The following is a 12,848-nucleotide window of genomic DNA, read 5'->3' as shown; positions in this document are numbered from 1 at the left end:
TCACCATCTTTCAAAAGCACTGTGTAGCGATCGATCTCATTTTCGGGGTTGTAGTCGAGCTGTGGCCTATAGGCCGGAGGCTGGATCACGTCGTCGAACTCAGGCATGGGATGAACGACTAGGCGTGTAGATGTAGTCCTGGTTGGGTATATTGGAGAATGTCAACATCTGGTGGACGGTGGACTGGCGATGCTGGCGCGTGAAAATCGATCACGTGATATTGCTCATGCTTTCACGTGCTCCTGGTCTGGGGTATACTCCAAGAGGTCCTTGCCGAACATGTAGGCGCCTACCAACGAGTCCATGCCCCGCAACATGGCCACGTTCTTGACGTATCCGATGCGCTCGAAACCCAATCCGTCCCAAATACGCAAACTGGCCACATTCGTCTCGAAGACCAAGTTAAACACGCTGTAAGCGTATCCGAGCTGCTTGGCCCACGCCAAATACCGTTTTCCCAATTCCTTACCGAGTCCCAAGCCTCGCTTTTGGTGGTTGACAAGGAAGCCAGCATTGCATACGTGTGAGCACCGTCCAATGTAGTTAGGCTTGATGTAGAAATTGCCCAAGTAGACTTCGTTCCAGTAAGATGGTGGTTGTTGGTGGAGTTCTGCGAACGACAGATGGTCTCCCTCGATCAAGATGGCGACGAAATGGGCGAACCAGTACTTGATGAATTCTTCACGAGTCATGGTGACGTGGTGGGGGTAGGTCAATCCTTCTTCCACGATGTAGTTGAACTCATGGTGGAGGAGATCAAGAAGAGCTGGAGGCACTTGGGTAGGATCATGGACAGGCAACAAGGTGGCCGTTTTCAGGGGGTTTTTCTCGAGGCGGAACACAAGTGGCGTGGTGATGGTGGTTGTAAGTGCAAAGGTGCCGTCGGCAAAGGGAAGCTGCTTGTAGAAGTCCATGGCGTGGGTGGTGGTGACTCAGGTTGGAGCACCGTTGATAGAGGCTCAATTATGTAAGCGATGACTAAGCAGGATCTTACCCGGCCCCACCTGTGCATAACATCCCAGACACCACTTCCCACAAGAAGTACCACCACCATGGACGATCAACGCAGAAACGGCTTCCTCGGAGACAGTATGTGACCTCCTCGAACCCTCCCAGACCATACTAACATCTAGGCCTCAGCAAACGCGACAAGAAAAGGCAACAGATAGGCTCCCGGCTTGCAAAGATAGAGCTCACATTCAGTGCTGAACGAGATAACTACTACCGGGAGCTGCTCCACGAGCTCCAGTCCGCGTTGGCAACGTTACAGCAGGGAACCAATGAGGAATTCTTGGGGAAACGAGCCGAATTGGAGGAACAACGGGACTATGAGCTTACCAAACTCCGGCTTTGGGAGGAGTACCAGGTGAAGCGAATCGAAACCGAATACAATGAAGACATCGACAAAGCCAAAGACAACCACAACAAGATGATCAAGCTCATCAAGGAGAAACTTTATGACAAGCTCCTGAAACAGATCAAGCAGCTTAAGGAAGACAAGTTGTTGTTGAACTTGGTGAACGCCAATTCGTGGAACAATTCCAAGGAGGACTCTGCCACCGTAGCTTTGAACGCAGCAGCTGCAGCGAGCTCGCTCAACATCAACGACCGTCGTTCCTTGCGTAAGCGTGAGATGAGTTCTCGTTTCACAACTGGAGAGGCAGACGATTTGTCGGATGGTGGCATTGGAGCAGGTTCCACCACCGCAGGGAACGCCTCTTCGATACCGAATGGATACATACTGGCTTCCAAGAGACGGAGACACTATGCCACACGGTACTCTTCAGCAGACGAAATGTCATCAGGCATCACCAGTAACACAGGCCACAACAGTCGGGTTGTGGCCGCAGGTCCCAGCAGTGGCAACGACTCCAACCTCAGCGATAAGGACTATGATGCCTTGAACACCTTGATCATGGATAACGATGACGCCGGTCCGTCGTTGGTTTTGCTTGATAAGGCAGGTAAACCCAACACGAGAGGGTCCCACAAGCAGTTTGTTGGGCCCAATGGATTGAAGCCGGAAGAGTTGAACGAGGATTTGGCTATGTTGAAGATGGCGATTGGACGCAAGGATTAAAGGATTAGTCCGATAAATCTAACACATCCCGGGTACGGCAAGTCTTTTAGAACAAGTATGGTCACCTTTTCAACAATGAAGTTTCTGTCTGGCCTTGATTACAAGACCAACACAATTCCAGTTGATAGAGCTAGGATGAAATGTTGAAGATGGCAGTACTATTCACAAGACGTATTCACAAGAATACATGGTTTGAAAAGTACTCCACTGGAGCTTGTTAACTAGACAAGAGTCCAAGAAAGAACAAGACCGAGTACGAAGATTCGAGTCACTAATATCTCACGAGACTTCAACGGGTCTGCTTTCAAGCGAAAGTGCCAACTCGAATTATTCTGGTCGATTTCTGGTGGCTTACTTGAGTCTGATTGGACGTCAGCCTGTAAATGGACAGATGATTATATTTCACTTGAAATTAAATTAGAAAGACTGGTATAAGCCGTACGGTGCTTTGTTCGGCAACACCCGACTGGTGTTTTGCCTCGCTTGTTTCCTGCTAGTGGACCAAAGTGATCCGGTCGTCCCATGACCCTGAATCAGCCCAGAATAGCTGCTTTCCCAGGAATAGAAAAGCTGCAACTAGACGTCGTTTCTGGCGTAGGCCCGTTGTCGTTTCGGGACGGAACTTTGGTTACTGGCAAAAGGTGCCAGATTGTTCTTCAAGAGCCGTGTAGGTGTCATCCAGGCGACTGCAGTGTATAATAGTAATTTTGCCGAACGAATGACGACAATACCACAACTGTAGAGTCTTTAGTGTCTGGGATTTCCTTTCAGGGTCTTTTTGGCAGCATTAAGCGCAACAAGAGCGGCCAAGACTCCATCAACATTTTGGGCCATATGGGCACCAAAAGTAGACCTAAGCCACGGGATATGGCAGCTAGCCATGTAGGACTCGTCATCCAGGCCTATTGGATCTTTGACGACTCGTTTTCCGTGGGGTTTACCAACCATAGCTAGCGTGCTGGTGGCTGTGTGCGACCAGATCTCATTACTGGAATTTGGTCGCTTTTGGACCAGAATAGCACTATTTGAACTGTACCACTGCCATCAGTTCTGAACGATTCTGGAGCGGCTACATTTGACAGTACTAAGGCTAACGTCTTCTGGATCATCGCAAACTTGGTCTGTTCGCCTAACTGTTCCACCAGCACCGGCACCAGCACCAGCACCATTAGCGCTTAGTCGCCAGCTCCAACAGCTCTGGCATTACACCACCATCAGCCAAGTTTAGATCTCGACAACTACAATCAACTATACCCCAAGATCAACTAGCAGAGCATCGGCCTCCATTGCTTATTCACATATATCCTGACCATCTACACATGAGCTCGAAGCCACAAGAATGGCCAGTCTTCCGCCAAGTTTTCAACGTTGCAAAGTGGAGAATACGGGTGAGAAGGCGATCGGTCAGCATATGGCTTGTATTAGCCCTAATTATAGCTCCCATATGGCTCATAGCCACGGCCTTGCACAACCCGCGTAACCAGCTAGGGCAGTTCTGGGAGGACTTCCCCATGGCAGAGATCGAGGCCCAGCAAAGGCTTATTCAGAGCAAAGACGCCATCGACCTCTACATGAGTGAACAGAAGATAGAATCGAGAATAGACGCCCCGTTCATACAGGGGTGTCAGGAGCCAGACCCCACCCAACCAAGAGCCAGTGCCGCGTTTGTGGTATTGGCAAGAAACTCAGAGATCGAGGGAGTGGTACTGTCGATGAAGTCTTTGGAACGTCACTTCAATCAGTGGTACAACTACCCGTGGGTGTTCTTGAACAACGAGCCTTTTACTGAAGAGTTCAAGAAGACGGTTGCATTATACACTTCAGCCGAGGTGGAGTTTGGTACTGTGCCAGAAAAAGAATGGGAATTCAGCGAAGAGGTGGACAAGGCGGAGTTTGACGAGAGCTTGAACAGCCAGGGTGACAGGAGGATCATGTACGGAAACCTCCCCTCATATCACAAAATGTGTCGATTCTACTCGGGATTTTTCTACAAGCACGAGTTAGTAACCAAACGGGATTGGTATTGGAGAGTTGAACCAGACGTTGAGTTCTTCTGTGACCTCACATACGACCCATTTGTAGAAATGGAAAAGAGAGGAAAGAAATACGGTTTTACGGTTGTGATTGATGAGCTCTATTACACGGTTCCAGGACTTTTTAGAGAGACTAAAGCTTTTCTCAAGAAGAATAAGGTGAAGGTAGGATCGGCATGGAATTTGTTTGTCAAGGATTCAAAATACACCACGGGAAAGAACTATGCAGACTACGATAATCTCAAGGAGAGGAAGGAAATTTTACAGGAGATCGAGGATCGACTTACGATGAAAAAGTTCTTGGAGATCAAGGGCAAAAAAGATGCAGATGTGGCCAAATTCAATGTCGATACCGGGTTAATCAAGCAACTATTTAGAAGGTCTAAAGAAAAACCAAGCTTGTATGAAGATAGAATGGATCGCGAGGAATACAACTTGTGTCATTTTTGGTCCAATTTTGAGATTGCAAGAACAGATCTATTCACATCGGAAATCTACCAAAAGTATTTTGAGCACTTGGATGCCAGTGGGGGTTTCTACAGGGAAAGATGGGGCGATGCTCCGGTCCATTCTCTCGCGATAGGAATGATGTTGGAATTGAGGGATGTACATTACTTCCGTGACATTGGGTATAAGCATTCCGCTATTGGACACTGTCCCGGAAACTCTCCAATCGGTCAGAAACTGTACAAGGAGAGCGAAAACTACAGTCGTGCCAAGAGTGGCATCAAGCCAGACGAGTACTGGCTCGCACCAGATAAGCCCGTGTGGGCTGGTGTTGGTTGCAGGTGTAGATGTCCAAAGAAATTGAGGGATGTGGAGGATTCCAGTTCTTCTTGTATCCGTGACTGGGCCATACTCACCTCCGACGACTACAGAGCATTTCAATCCGTGGATTTGGATGAATGGGAAGAGGTCATCGAGAAACTATTGGACAGGTACTTGGAGAACGAAGGGATTCTAGGCAACAATAGGATTGCCGAGACTGTTTTGAGCTAGAAGGAGCTCATCATACTTTCAGACCACGAAACGGTACTGCTTCAGGTGATCAGAGGAAGTAGTGGAAGCTGGAAAACCAGTCTCGCTTATTACATGCAATCCAAGAATACTACCAAGTGAAACTGGCCTGGACAAGAGCGATAAATGTATCAAAAATCATCGTTCAATAAGAACCACATTCGCCTAGGCCGGATCTGGAAATTTGCGACACGCGACATACCGGCTGCGAACAGCACCAGCGCTACCATCCACCATACGCCGCAACCACGCCCTGTAAGGGTAGCCACCCCAATTGGCCGCACACTCCAAGGCTCTGGCATCAAAGCATCGGACCCGCCAATTCTTCTCCCACAAGATTATTCATCTAGCCCACCTGCAGTCCAACTATTTATTCCCAGGCGAATTTCTCGACCATCGGCCAAGCTACGTCATGCCGCGAAATCATAATTTATTCTAATATACACTAATAAACACCGGCTTAACCACCGAAACCGTACAAGGTTCTACCTTGTCTCTTCAAGGCGTAGACGACGTCCAAAGCAGTGACGGTCTTTCTCTTGGCGTGTTCGGTGTAGGTAACGGCATCTCTGATGACGTTTTCCAAGAACGACTTAAGCACGACTCTGACTTCTTCGTAGATCAAGGCAGAGATACGCTTGACACCACCTCTTCTGGCCAATCTTCTGATGGCTGGCTTGGTGATACCTTGGATGTTGTCTCTCAAGATCTTTCTGTGTCTCTTGGCACCGCCTTTTCCTAAACCTTTTCCTCCTTTTCCTCTACCGGACATGTTGTATTATTATTGTTTGATAATGATTGACCTAACGATGGGGGCGCCGGGTATTTATAGGGTGTGCTGGGAGTACGCGCTGGCGGGTGTTTGGGTCACGGTGCGGTGGTAGCGCGACGGGATGTTTTGCAGCTGGCGAGGATGGCGCGCCGGGAGTGCGGGCTGGAGGTTACGCATTTGGGGGCGTAAACCAGAGCCTGCGAACGAGCAGCGTTTGGGGCTGCCAGAAATCACCGGCCCACTAAAGAGAAGACGCTTTACAGTCTAGGCAGATGTGCTAGCGACACCACTAATGATTCCTCTCATGATGCCAGAAATGGTGCTAGCAGCCCATTGGCGACCTACAAGTGGCTGGCTGGAGCAGCTAGTCTGCTACAACCGCGCCCAAAGGAGAGCCCCTTGCCGGCGCCAGTGCCAGCAGCACTCCCAAACAAAGGATTCCCACGCGGTCGCGGTGTTGTTGGTGTCTTCCCGTTGCCACAGAAGTCATCGTGTCGGTGTCGCCAGCGAGCGCATGCTGCGATTTACTCTCCGCGCTAGCGTGGCGCGAGGATCGCGACGGTAGCGGCGCGCAATGGCGCGCAGCGTCAGAATTTGCAACAACAACACCGTCTGGCTCGCGGCATATATAAAGCGGGTGGGGCCCGGTAGTCTCAGGTCATCATCCAAACACAATGGCTAGAACCAAGCAAACCGCAAGAAAGTCTACTGGTGGTAAGGCACCAAGAAAGCAATTGGCCTCCAAGGCCGCCAGAAAGTCTGCTCCATCCACCGGTGGTGTCAAGAAGCCTCACAGATATAAGCCAGGTACCGTCGCTTTGAGAGAAATCAGAAGATTCCAAAAGTCTACTGAGTTGCTCATCAGAAAGTTGCCATTCCAAAGATTGGTCAGAGAAATCGCCCAGGACTTCAAGACCGACTTGAGATTCCAATCCTCCGCCATTGGTGCTTTGCAAGAATCCGTCGAAGCCTACTTGGTCTCCTTGTTCGAAGACACCAACTTGTGTGCCATCCACGCCAAGAGAGTCACTATCCAAAAGAAGGACATCCAATTGGCCAGAAGATTGAGAGGTGAAAGAACTTAGTTTAATTCGTCAGTGTATATTAGAATAGGATTATAAGGAATAGTAAGATGATTGTAGATGGCCTGCAACGGGCTCACGGTACTGGTGGCGGACGCACTGGAACTGGGTACATTTCTCCTAGCCATACCACTATAGCACCCTGCTTGCTACTGTAGTGCTTGGGGCCCTCTCTTTTTGCGGCTAGCGGTGGTACCATCCCGCACTAAGTAGTGCCACTACCCGCTAAATTTGTCACTAGCCTGGTACCACCTTTCCACTAGCCGCACGCGAACTCTACCGTACAAGCTACATCAACCATCGACGCAAGGCCAATCCCCCGCCAAGAGCCATCCTTGGTTCAACCTGTCAACATGACCTCTATCATGCACCTCAGCAGCAACCCAGTCCCACTGAACCCCTCTCTAGTCTCCCTCTATCCTCCACCAACTCCTCGCTAGCTCTCGCACTAGAATTCCCGGTCTAGCTTCGGTGCGTCGCACCAGCCACGACCATAGCAACTCCACAATTCACAATTTCACATTCGACCCACCTCCATTCTATCCATCTCATTCCACCAGCACCGTCCGTCCTCTCTTTGCCCACATGTCCCAGGAAACAAAAGACTCCATCTTCAAGACCCTCGACAACCTTGCGTTGACCCCATACCCTGCCCTTCTTCTCGGGTCCTCTCTTCTCTTGAAGGGTATTACACAGCCAGCACCAATCAGTGCCACAGGCTCTTCAGGCGGATCTGCTCACTTCAGCCAGAGATTGGCACTCACCAAGCCCACCAGAGCCTCGTGCTACACTTTCGGAGCCGCAAACCTCGTGGGGGCTTGGCTTTCCTACGATGGAGAACCTGTCAATGCTGCAGGCTTCAACTTTGCATGGGCCTCGTTGTACTTGATAGTCAACGGTGGCCCCGGAGTCAAGAGCTTGTTCAAGGCGCGGGTCACTCCTTTTGCCATCAGCGTGTTGGCGTTGGGAAACGCTGGGTTGTACGGAAAGAAGTTTTTCTGGCCATCGGGATAGCTGGTGGATTCTCGAACAAAAGTCGGTGATGTGTAATTGGAATATTCTATGTATTGCAATCTTGTGTATAATTTGTTCCGTGCATCGTAGTATATAATGAACATCGCAGTTTGAATCTTGTAGTGCATTAATTGTTCTGGGTGTTCGTATATCTTGGTAGTATATACTGGATACTTCCTGTAGTATAATTAAATTATTGCCCGTTATAGTATGTCTGGATTACTCCGAATATATCATCCATGAGTGGCATATATTTGGGTTAATCCAGTCCTGTACGACCAGAATATAGCATCCAATGAGTGTTATGTATTTGGGTTATTCCTGGAAAAGTCTTTGAGAGTAACATAAAATACTCCATACTGCTTCCATGTCAATTTAATTGGCAATTGTTTTCCAGTACCTATTAATCAGTCTATATTTTCCTCGTCTATTGGCTATTCCCATGCCAACGGCAATAAGTTGTTTTCCTCGGCATACTTAATGATCTCAGTTTCGTCGTACAACTCGATAAACTGCTGGTCCATGGGCCGTTCTTTGGGAGCAGCAAACTTTCTGTACTCGTCAAAAATAATTGTGAGGGACCATTTCTGCAAACGCCTTAGCACTCCTACCAAGCATCCAGTTCTGTGCTTGCCTCTGTTGCAGTGGATCAAGATTGGATGGTTGGCGGGATCTATAACCACCTTGATGGCTTCGGTGATTAATTCGGAGCTAATTTTGACAAACGGTTCCTTGTTTCCCGACATCCCCAACTGGAACAACTTGATGTTCTCGTGCTTCAAGAACTCGGCCTGGAGTTCGGGATACTCCTCGGGAATCAAGCAGAAAATCGACTTGAGTTTCAATTTCTTCAAGAAACTGAAATTGTTGGGCTGCGGGAACGACGAGCGGTAGATCTTGTTGATGACAGGAGCAAAGTTTTCCGGTGGTGCCAAAGGTTGTGTTAGCACGTCAAACGTGTCGTACTTTGCGTGGTACTCCTGGTTGAGTTTTGACTGGAGCTTGAGGTCCAAATTGTCGTCGATGTCTTCGTCATACTGGTTCTTTCCGCTCTTGTTGACTTCGTCCACGCTTTCATCCTCGGTGGTGGTGTTGTTGCCCGTATCCAACCGAAGGTGGGCCAATTTGGATCGTATGAGCTGGTGGTCGTAGTATATGGATGAGGTTGGGTCGGTATATCTGGGAGTGATATCATCAGATAACGACTGGGACGGAATCACCACGTTGTCTTGGCCGGGAAGCTCCTCGTCCATTTGAAACGGTTCATCGTAATTCATGATTAGGGTGTTTTGGCAGTTGAAAGAGGTTTAAAACAGCTTCAGTACGCCGTGAAAATGCAGAGGATTGTTTGGCAGCGGATGGGCCAGATTGGAATGGATGGTTGATGGCGGCTAGCGCGTTGGAAGCAGATAGTTGGATGGTATTTAGGGTGAAATGGCGGAAAGACGGGCAGCGGTGAGGGTGGTGGGCACACGCAGGTAGGTGGAGGGGGACGGCAGCCGCAGAAGGCGGGACGGTGGTAGATAGCGGTGGTAGAGGTGGTAGAATGGCAGGCGATTTGTGGTGGTGGAGGCGAGATAGAGGGCACTGCACGTGACCCGCCTGAGTCAGCAATTACGTAAGCGCGACTACGGGTGCCAGATCGTGATTCATTAGACGGATTCCTATTTACTCCAGGCTGCAATGCAGCGCCTGGTGACGCGAAGCATGTGCGTGGTCGACTGACGGTGGCAATGGTGCCACGTCTCCCTGGGAGACAGATATTCGAGCTATGCCCCAACCAGCACTCGTGGCGCTGCACGCTCACCTCTGCAACCGCAACTGCAACTGACATCTCTCCACTTCTAACTCTCTAGTCCCTCACCAGTTGTGTCTCCCACCTCCACCTCTTTCTATCTCTCCCTAGTTCTCCTTGAAGATAAAGATATTGTCGTAGGTGCCGGCAAGCCCCACCGCGTGCTTCAACTTCTCCTTCATCCGCACATTGGCAAGCTTGTCGTTATACCCCAACTGGTACCCCACCATGTACTGCACCAACTGGGCTCGGGTGAGCGAATCGATGTCCTGGACGGTGCCCACGGGCGGGAGGGCAAAGTCGTTCACCGGATGCTTGCCGTTGGGGAACAAGACCACTCGGACCGGCTGCTTGTTCTTGGACAACCGCTTGTTGTCCTGGACGGTGTGTGCAGTTTCTTGGGTCATGGTTGGCTGCCACCAAGGGGGGATGGTCTACTATATATACCCAACGCGGGATGGACGCAAATGCCCCAGAATGTGACCCGTATCGGTGACGTGGGAGGGGGCAGCGGTGGGGAGTCTGGGGGCGATTCAGCCCTGGCCGCTTACTGTTTTGGGCAGTAGTCTCCGAGTCAACCGCACTGGCCGCGTAATTGTTAGTGAGCCGGTGGGGAAAGGTCGTAATAGGGTAAGGGGTAGGGAGAGCTGGCTGGAGGTGGTGGGGGCTGGCGGAAGCTACGGAGGGTTCGAGTGAGTTAGCGGGAGTTGGTGCGAGGAGGAGCTGGCCGGTGGTGGCTCGAGCGGAACCGAATTGGCTGGAATCTCGGAGTTATACTCACTACGGTGTCTTAAAACCAGGGTGTGTGGGCTGCTGAGCCCATTTGGGCGATGCACCACGAGATCAAGCTGCAGGAACTATAGGCGAGACGAAGGATGTGGGATTGGCGCCCCGCACAGCGGCCAGGCCCGTGGCCGCAACCAGGGGAGATGGGAGTATTTCCGGCATGCACCATGGCAGAATTAATCCAATGACGGGATTTGAGTAGAAATTAAGAATCCGAGTAGAAATTGAGCAAGAATTGGGCACGAATTCGGTATACATTTAAGTGGAATTCGAGAAATAATTCAAGTAGGAATAAAACTGAATGGAATAAATGGAGGCGATTGAATGCAATAAATTCGGCAGGAATTAAGTAAAAGTTGGGTACAACTCGAGCACCGATTCAATTGAATTCAGAATTCATTCAGCTAAGATTCCGATTCAATTACAAATTCAATAGAGAGAACCCAAGCACTGTTTCAAGAAGTACTGGTTCCAACGGATGTAATCCATGTAAGATTTCAATACAATTTGTAGCCTTATAGTATCGATATACAATATTAGACGTTCGCTCTTGCGAATACAAATAGAGCTTGATATTGTCTATTGACTATCTCGCTAGCCACATTGAATTATATCTTTGGGAGCTTTGATTATTGTGGTATGAATGATAAGTAAACATTTTGTTTCAAGGATGACGAGAACTACGTCATAGAAGCTGTACTAAACCCCTCCCACCGTTCTATATTTCCAAGCACACAAAAATATTCGCTTAATCTTTAAAGTTATATTAACTCATGATATGACATCGTGAAGAATTTTCTGTTGAAACCAATACAATTGCAATGGTTAACATCAGTGTAGAAGACTTACAGGTTCGGTATCTGTATTTTTGGGAATCACGGAGAAAATAAAATATCTGAGCTTATATTCGACCCTCAGGTTTCTACTCACGAACTAAAGTGGCTTAATTTGTTCGACAATCGAAACTTGTCGATAGAATATTTGAAGCCTCTGAAATGTATCCCAGTAAATCGGTAGAGATAGTAGAAATAGCCATGTGTATCTACAAGCTTAGTACCATGTCAACTATAGAAGTGCTATAAGCAATGTCGGCCTATAAAATCTAATTTCCAGCATTGAAATGCGATCAAAAGTTTCAAATATTACCAATCAGCCTATTGCTACAATGCTGGATACTCTTCCATTCCAGCTCTACTTCCTGCTAGTGATTAGCCGAGGCGCCATTCAGAAATACCAGAAAACCAATTTCGCAGGTGCTCACGTGATGCTCTACTAGTACAACACCGCAACACTAACAGAATCCATCCACTACAACCACCACGATGGTACGTGCCCCCACCCGCTCCTCTGGTTCTTACTAACGTTTAGTCCGCCCTCTTCAACTTCCAGTCCCTCCTCCAGGTCATACTATTGCTCATTTGCACCTGCACCTACTTACACTCCACTGCCCCTGCTCTTTTGGACAACAGAAAATCAGGTGCTTGGGGTGTCTTCTGGAAGTTTGCCCGTATTGGTGAACGGTTGAGTCCCTACGTGGCTATCGGGTGCTTTGTGATGGCCTTCAACATCTTGAGCTCGTGAGGAGTGAATAGGATTAATATTGAGTGGTCCTGTGACAGCTATTGATCCAGTCCAGGTCGTTCTGGATTCTACTGACCTCGACCGGATTCTACTCATTCCAGTCCAGGTATTCTTTGATTGAATCTCTATGATGGGATCATGCTGTCTGGAGAATTCTACTCCCCAGTCCATGGGACACACTGTTGAATTCTAAAGTTGTATGTCACTACAAGTCCATATACATCTACCTCCACTCGTCAGGAACAGAACCACGACTTTCGACACATCAGCAACGCCAAATCAATGAAAATTGGCATTTTCACGATTTTGTTTACCAAACTCCCTCACAGAATAGTCGAAAATGTTATGATACCATCATACTAATGCATGAGACTTCGATAGACTGTAGAACACAATCTGATTGAGACTTTTGAGCACACAGAATTCGTACCAAAGCTGCGAAATTTGCTGAATCAAGCCACCAGAATCAAGATCATCTCTTTGGACAACAATTAGCCATCGGATGTAAAAATGGTTTGGGATCAGAAACCTGTAAGCTACTGATAATTCTTAATTCAACGCCATATCCAGCAAGAACTGCTGGTATAGTCCGCTCGAAGAGGTTCCTGTACCAGTGTTGTTTGCTCGCATTGAGTAGTCGGTGCTATCCGTTCTATTAGTAGTCTATTAAAAATTATTAGCGGTGTAC

General features: G+C 48.6%; 11 protein-coding genes across 11 annotated transcripts; 6 read left to right on the top strand and 5 right to left on the bottom strand.

Annotated features, from left to right (window-relative positions):
* Positions 1 to 198: 198 nt before the first annotated feature.
* On the bottom strand, positions 199 to 1,200 carry CANTADRAFT_339219 (uncharacterized protein). Its single transcript, XM_020208546.1, has one exon. It carries the CDS (start codon positions 912 to 914, stop codon positions 225 to 227), a length of 690 nt encoding a protein of 229 aa, XP_020066360.1. The 5' UTR covers positions 915 to 1,200; the 3' UTR covers positions 199 to 224.
* On the top strand, positions 1,053 to 2,080 carry CANTADRAFT_5194 (uncharacterized protein; the record flags this gene model as incomplete). Its single annotated transcript, XM_020210012.1, has 2 exons — positions 1,053 to 1,089; positions 1,134 to 2,080. The coding sequence occupies 2 exons, from the start codon at positions 1,053 to 1,055 to the stop codon at positions 2,078 to 2,080; spliced, it is 984 nt and encodes a 327-aa protein (XP_020066359.1).
* A 1,571-nt stretch (positions 2,081 to 3,651) lies between these two features.
* CANTADRAFT_89118 (glycosyltransferase family 15 protein) lies at positions 3,652 to 5,112 on the top strand (the record flags this gene model as incomplete). The annotated part of the gene is made up of 1 exon (XM_020211530.1): positions 3,652 to 5,112. One exon carries the CDS (start codon positions 3,652 to 3,654, stop codon positions 5,110 to 5,112), a length of 1,461 nt encoding a protein of 486 aa, XP_020066358.1.
* A 75-nt stretch (positions 5,113 to 5,187) lies between these two features.
* On the bottom strand, positions 5,188 to 5,511 carry CANTADRAFT_197359 (uncharacterized protein). The gene has a single exon (XM_020206478.1). It carries the CDS (start codon positions 5,430 to 5,432, stop codon positions 5,262 to 5,264), a length of 171 nt encoding a protein of 56 aa, XP_020066357.1. The 5' UTR covers positions 5,433 to 5,511; the 3' UTR covers positions 5,188 to 5,261.
* A 79-nt stretch (positions 5,512 to 5,590) lies between these two features.
* Positions 5,591 to 5,902, bottom strand: HHF22 (histone; the record flags this gene model as incomplete). Its single annotated transcript, XM_020209575.1, has 1 exon — positions 5,591 to 5,902. The coding sequence occupies one exon, from the start codon at positions 5,900 to 5,902 to the stop codon at positions 5,591 to 5,593; it is 312 nt and encodes a 103-aa protein (XP_020066356.1).
* Positions 5,903 to 6,048: 146 nt separating this feature from the next.
* Positions 6,049 to 6,579, top strand: CANTADRAFT_197412 (uncharacterized protein). Its single transcript, XM_020206482.1, has one exon. It carries the CDS (start codon positions 6,195 to 6,197, stop codon positions 6,465 to 6,467), a length of 273 nt encoding a protein of 90 aa, XP_020066355.1. The 5' UTR covers positions 6,049 to 6,194; the 3' UTR covers positions 6,468 to 6,579.
* Positions 6,240 to 7,278, top strand: HHT2 (histone). Its single transcript, XM_020206479.1, has one exon. It carries the CDS (start codon positions 6,577 to 6,579, stop codon positions 6,985 to 6,987), a length of 411 nt encoding a protein of 136 aa, XP_020066354.1. The 5' UTR covers positions 6,240 to 6,576; the 3' UTR covers positions 6,988 to 7,278.
* A 291-nt stretch (positions 7,279 to 7,569) lies between these two features.
* CANTADRAFT_47391 (uncharacterized protein) lies at positions 7,570 to 7,998 on the top strand (the record flags this gene model as incomplete). Its single annotated transcript, XM_020209456.1, has 1 exon — positions 7,570 to 7,998. One exon carries the CDS (start codon positions 7,570 to 7,572, stop codon positions 7,996 to 7,998), a length of 429 nt encoding a protein of 142 aa, XP_020066353.1.
* Positions 7,999 to 8,432: 434 nt separating this feature from the next.
* Positions 8,433 to 9,275, bottom strand: SIW14 (putative tyrosine protein phosphatase; the record flags this gene model as incomplete). Its single annotated transcript, XM_020209563.1, has 1 exon — positions 8,433 to 9,275. One exon carries the CDS (start codon positions 9,273 to 9,275, stop codon positions 8,433 to 8,435), a length of 843 nt encoding a protein of 280 aa, XP_020066352.1.
* Positions 9,276 to 9,900: 625 nt separating this feature from the next.
* On the bottom strand, positions 9,901 to 10,200 carry CANTADRAFT_5188 (uncharacterized protein; the record flags this gene model as incomplete). The annotated part of the gene is made up of 1 exon (XM_020210001.1): positions 9,901 to 10,200. The coding sequence occupies one exon, from the start codon at positions 10,198 to 10,200 to the stop codon at positions 9,901 to 9,903; it is 300 nt and encodes a 99-aa protein (XP_020066351.1).
* A 1,701-nt stretch (positions 10,201 to 11,901) lies between these two features.
* CANTADRAFT_89113 (uncharacterized protein) lies at positions 11,902 to 12,160 on the top strand (the record flags this gene model as incomplete). Its single annotated transcript, XM_020211529.1, has 2 exons — positions 11,902 to 11,904; positions 11,948 to 12,160. The coding sequence occupies 2 exons, from the start codon at positions 11,902 to 11,904 to the stop codon at positions 12,158 to 12,160; spliced, it is 216 nt and encodes a 71-aa protein (XP_020066350.1).
* Positions 12,161 to 12,848: the final 688 nt, after the last annotated feature.

The sequence above is a fragment of the Suhomyces tanzawaensis genome (genome assembly GCF_001661415.1).
Source record: "Suhomyces tanzawaensis NRRL Y-17324 unplaced genomic scaffold CANTAscaffold_2, whole genome shotgun sequence".
Taxonomy (NCBI): Eukaryota; Fungi; Ascomycota; class Pichiomycetes; order Serinales; family Debaryomycetaceae; genus Suhomyces; species Suhomyces tanzawaensis.
This window is presented reverse-complemented; position numbering and strand designations above follow the sequence as displayed.

Bases quoted from the DNA above. Each gene is read 5' to 3' on its own strand.
- HHT2 (XM_020206479.1), top strand. From the start codon at position 6,577: ATGGCTAGAACCAAGCAAACCGCAAGAAAGTCTACTGGTGGTAAGGCA.
- CANTADRAFT_339219 (XM_020208546.1), bottom strand. From the start codon at position 914: ATGGACTTCTACAAGCAGCTTCCCTTTGCCGACGGCACCTTTGCACTT.
- CANTADRAFT_197412 (XM_020206482.1), top strand. From the start codon at position 6,195: ATGATTCCTCTCATGATGCCAGAAATGGTGCTAGCAGCCCATTGGCGA.
- CANTADRAFT_197359 (XM_020206478.1), bottom strand. From the start codon at position 5,432: ATGCCAGAGCCTTGGAGTGTGCGGCCAATTGGGGTGGCTACCCTTACA.